The 5,081-nt window shown below is 52.6% G+C and overlaps 1 protein-coding gene across 1 annotated transcript in view; it reads right to left on the bottom strand.

Annotated features, from left to right (window-relative positions):
* Positions 1–6: 6 nt before the first annotated feature.
* The window catches only part of CNN2 (calponin 2), a 7,737-nt gene continuing 2,662 nt past the window's right edge, over positions 7–5,081 (bottom strand). The window contains exons 2-7 of the mRNA XM_005866672.1: positions 3,785–3,906; positions 3,201–3,267; positions 2,962–3,099; positions 1,255–1,371; positions 990–1,136; positions 7–467 (exon numbers count right to left, since the gene is read on the bottom strand). Coding sequence (XP_005866734.1) covers positions 192–467; positions 990–1,136; positions 1,255–1,371; positions 2,962–3,099; positions 3,201–3,267; positions 3,785–3,906 — 867 coding nt within the window. The 3' untranslated portion in view covers positions 7–191. The remainder of the gene's footprint in view (positions 468–989; positions 1,137–1,254; positions 1,372–2,961; positions 3,100–3,200; positions 3,268–3,784; positions 3,907–5,081) is intronic.

Genomic DNA, 5,081 nt, shown 5'->3' with positions numbered 1-5,081 from the left:
TTGGCCCTAAGCCTGCTGGGAAATTTGCTACCTGGGTGTGCCCTAGCAGGGACCCCCACCCTATATGCATTTGGATCTGGCTTTCACAGACCCTCAACTTAAACACATAGAAAAACAAGATGAAAACGTAGAAAACCCCCAAATTCCCGATGGGACGATGGCGTGAGGAGACACTCTGCAAGGATGGGGCCTCAGTAGCCCGCCTCCTCTTGGTAGTACGGAGGGTACTCCGGGGCCTTCCCTGGGCTTGGGCAGTCGCCAACTGACCCTGGAGCCCCGTCAGCCATTTGGCCTTGTGGGCAGTACTTGGGGTCGTATATCTGCCGGCCCAGGCCAAAGACCTGGCCGCTCTGGTTGGCACCCTGTGTGTAGCCCATCTGCAGAGACATGGAGGAATTGTCACACTTGTCGGTCCCCAGCTTGGTGTCATAGATGTGCCGCCGGGTCCCAGGAGCCGTCATGCCCACCTGGAGAGGGAAGAGAGAGCATCAGGACGGGAGGGACGAGGTTTCCAAAATTTCCACCCCATCTCCCATCTCCCTTTACAGTCACAGGACGCACTCCTCTGCGCCCTTCCAAGCCCTGCTCAGACACCCTCCGTTCTGACCCTGCTGAGATGATTCATTACCAGTGACCCCCCACTTTGGAACCAGGGGTGTTTGGGTCCAGCTCTCCCTGCCAGTCAGGAAGCTTCTAGTCTGGAGCCAAGGCCTCCTGAAAACCTGACGGCTCTAAAACCCCCATCACATGTGACACAGCAGGAAAAGCGAGAACCACAGGGTCTAAACATTTCAGAGTTGAATGGGCCTCAGGTCAATCCCTTGAGGGAAACTGAGGCACAGGGCTAGGTAGAAACTTCCTTGGGGACACATAGTAAGCTGAGGCAGAGACAGAGAAGGCAGGAGGGAAGCCCAGGGTGGGGGTGTCCATGGAGAACAAGGGTTTGGGCCAGGTGGGGGCGTGCCTGAGGGGGACTGGGTGAGGCCCACCTGGCTGGCACACTTGTTGGTGCCCATTTGCAGGCTGATGGTTGAGTGGTCCATGGGTGGCAGGATATGGTTCTTGGGGTCGTACAGATGCCTTCTTGTACCATAGGCCGTCATGCCTGACTGGCTGGCACACTTGTTGGTACCCATCTGCAGGAAGACGGGCAGGAGAGGTCAGGCTGCCCGAGAAACTCCAGAGGCCATTGAGCGGGACAGGGCTTGGGTCACAGCAGAATCTCCCCTACCCCCGATGGGCCCTGGTGCCCACCTGGAGCCCGATGACACACTGGCCCGCCTTCATGGTGGCGTCATCAAAGTTCCGCTCCTGCTTCTCTGAGTACTTGATGCCGATGTCCACGCCACTCTGCAGCCCCTTAGTCTTGGCCTGGAGGGAAGCGGGGCTGGGAGTATCAGGGAGGGGCAGCCTGGACTCCTGAGCCGGTCCCAGAGTGTGTGACCCTGGAGGAGGATTGGGCTGCAACCTGTCCCCTTCGTCTGCTGCCCAATGACTTAGGCGTCAGATTCAGAGGTCCTGTTGGCCCCCAGCCTTCCTGTTGCTCAGGCCAAGCATTCTGGGGGTCTCATCTTTCATCACCTTCTACCCAACTCTCACTTGGACACTTGCCCCTGGCTCCTCCCTGATCTCCCCGTCCCCGGTCCTCCTGGGGCAGCCCTTGAAAACACCACTCAGAACACCATTCCTGACATGAGAGCCTCCGCCCTATTCCTACATCAGGGCCTTGCTATTCCTTCCTCTGGAAACACTGTTCCAACCTACCCTGGTCTTTAAGGGTCACTAGACCCCACACATTGGTCTAATTCTTTCTGGGGGTCTCATCTTTCATCACCTTCTACCCAACTCTCACTTGGACACTTGCCCCTGGCTCCTCCCTGATCTCCCCGTCCCCGGTCCTCCTGGGGCAGCCCTTGAAAACACCACTCAGAACACCATTCCTGACATGAGAGCCTCCTCCCTATTCCTAAGGGTCTTTAAGGGTCACTAGACCCCACACATTGGCCTAATTCTTTTTTTTTTTTAAATATATTTTTATTGATTTCAGAGAAGAAGAGAGAGGGAGAGAGAGAGAAAGAGATAGAAACATCATTGATGAGAGAGAATCATTGATCGGCTGCCTCCTGCATGCCCCCCACTGGGGATTGAACCTGCAACCCGGGCATGTGTCCTTGACTAGAATCGAACCCAGGACCCTTCAGTCCGCAGGCCGACGCTCTATCCACTGAGCCAAACCAGCCAGGGCTGGTCTAATTCTTCTTCCTCCAGGCATGTCTCACAATCTATGACTTACAGCTTATAAGAAAATGACTTGAAGAGGGAACCCTCTTGTAAACTCTAGGCTCTGGGTGCTGAGGAGATGTGCTTGGCCGTTCATCAGTGGTAACAAATGGTTCAAACTCCAGTGAGGATGTGGATGGTGGGGAGGCTGTGTCTGAGCGGGGGTGGGCTGCACCTGGCCAGGGGGCATATGGGAAATCTCTGTAGCTTCCTCTCAATTTTGGTGTGAACCTAAAACTGCTCTAAAACAGAAAGTTTTGCCCTGGCCAGTGTTTCTCAGTGGTTGGGGCATCGCCTGTGCACCAAAGGGCCTTGGGTCCAATTCCCAGTCATGGGTACATACCTGGGTTGCAGGTTCAATCCCTGGCCCCGGTCAACCAATCGATGTGTCTCTCTCACATCAATATTTCTCTTTCTCTCTCTCCCCACCTCCCTCCCTTCCACTCTCTCTAAAAATCAATGAAAAAATATCCTTGTTGATGATTAACAAAAAATACCAAAAAAATTAAAAATTTTAAATATAAAGACTTTTTAAACAAACAAAAAAATTTTTGGTTTATAGTCTGCTTCCTCCATCAGACTGTGAGCCCAAGAAGGGGTAGACTGTGTCTGTCAGCACCTTTAATCTGTACCGTCTGCTGTGTGGCTTTGGGCAAGTTGCCGCCCCTCTCTGGGCCTCACCTTCCCTGCCAGAGCCAGGAGAGACACCTGCACCTGTGTCATGTTTCCACTCTCAAACAGGTCATTGGCCTCGAACAGGTCCACAGGGTTCATGCCGTAGCTGACCATGGCCTTGATGAAGTTGGAGAGGTTTTCTAGCTGGGAGGAGACACAAAAGGGGTTGTGAGAGGACCTCAGACGGCCCACAGGTCAGATGGGGTCTCCCAGCCCCATCCTTACTGTACCCGACAGTCCCTCACCTGGTGCCAGTTTTGCATGGAGCGGTTGATCTTGGGGACTGAGCCCGGCTGCAGCTTATTCATGAGTCTGGGGGGAGGGAAACATGGGTGGGAGGAATCAGGAACCTCCATTAGCATAGGTGAGCCTGAGTCTCACAGCCCCAAGAGGCTAATTCTCCTCTTAGCCACTTTCCTTGTCAACCTCACTGCTTCCTTCTGGGCCTTAGTTTCCCCTCTTGCAATGTCATCTTCACCCACAAAGCAAAGATGCTAAAGAGTGACAATAATGGGTGTTGGGAGTATAATCCAGAAGCCCTGATTTCTGGGAGTGAATCTGAGAATTTCCATTCAAATGTGCAAACCACGGAATGTCTGAACTACAGTCGAGAAGGATGCAGCAGAGAAAGGCCTCCGGAAAATTTCGAGGCTCTCCCATGAAAGGAAGGGCATAAGGCAAGGATGCTTCCTGCTAGAGATCCTCAACAAAGCCATCACACACACACACAAAGAGAAAGACACAGACTCATCGAGGGAAGAGCAAGCAGGCTTCCAACGGCAAGTGGAGCACAACCACATGACAAGCCTGTGCCAACACCCACACTCACGTGCACAGGATAATTCCATCCTTCAGACCCTTCTGGAAGTCGGGGCCAATAGACAGGCCTGTGAGTCCCTCGATCCAGCCGCGGAGCTCCGCCTCCTTCTGAGGGTCATACTTGGACAGAAGCTGCAGGAGCAGAGGGCATAAGATTGGGATGAGGACACACCCAGCAGAAGTTCTCTGAAGCTCCTGATGGGGTGAGGCTGGTGGCTCCATAGGAGGGAGACAGAGGGGTCTGGCTGACCCCGCACTAGGGAGCTGTGTCCCATCAGCAGGGACACTCACAGGCACAGATAAACCACCCTCCACAGACGCGCTCCTCTCTCTCACTGACAAACTTTGGCTCTAATCCACTTCCAATGGTGCCAAACCCTCATCTCCTGCTCTACCTGCACTAGAGACAAACCCTTCTGTTTCCACTTCCTGTCTCTGGACTTGCCTGTTCTGGACATTTCACATAAATGGAATCGCACACTCTGTGGCCTTTTGTGCCTGGCTTCTCTCACCAGTAGCATGTGTCCAAGGTCTATCCATCCATGTTGTAGCGTGTCAGTGCCTCATTCCTTTCCACGGCGGAGTAATATTCCATTGTGTGGATGGACCACATTGTGTGTATCCATTGACCAGTTGATGGGCATTTAGGCCGTTTCCATCTCTTGGCCATTGTGAATCCTGCTGCTGTGAATATCCATGTACAGGTTTTCTGAAACACCTATTTTAATTAGTTTGGGAACATATCTAGGAGTGGAACTGATGGGTCATGTGGTGATTCTGTTTAACTTACTGAGGGACCACCAAACCATTCTCTGTGCCTAGCACTGGCCATACCAGTTACTGGCTCAGGGCCTTTGCATGTGCTGTCACTTTTGACTTAGATGTTTGCATGGCTGGGTCCCTACCTTCCATCTAGTCACAGCTTGAAGGTCACCTCTTTGGAGAGGAGTTCCCTGACCACGCTAGCTATGACGGCCCTCCTCCGGTACCCCTCTCTCCCTGGCCCTGCCTCCTTATTTTCCTTCTTTTTTTAAAAAAAAAATATGTTTTATTGATTTTTTACAGAGAGGAAGGGAGATGGATAGAGAGTTAGAAACATCGATGAGAGAGAAACATCGATCAGCTGCCTCCTGTACATCTTCTACTGGGGATGTGCCCGCAACCAAGATACACGCTCTTGACTGGAATCGAACCTGGGACCCTTCAGTCCGCAGGCCGACGCTCTATCCACTGAGCCAAACCGGTTAGGGCTTCCTTCTGTCTTTTATCTCCACCTTCTGTTATAATATAGCTTCTTGCTTATGATG

This window comes from Myotis brandtii, unplaced genomic scaffold (assembly GCF_000412655.1).
Source record: "Myotis brandtii unplaced genomic scaffold, ASM41265v1 scaffold236, whole genome shotgun sequence".
In the NCBI taxonomy this organism is placed as follows: Eukaryota; Metazoa; Chordata; class Mammalia; order Chiroptera; family Vespertilionidae; genus Myotis; species Myotis brandtii.
The sequence above is the reverse complement of the archived record's forward strand: the minus strand, read 5'-3'. Positions and strand labels throughout refer to the sequence as shown.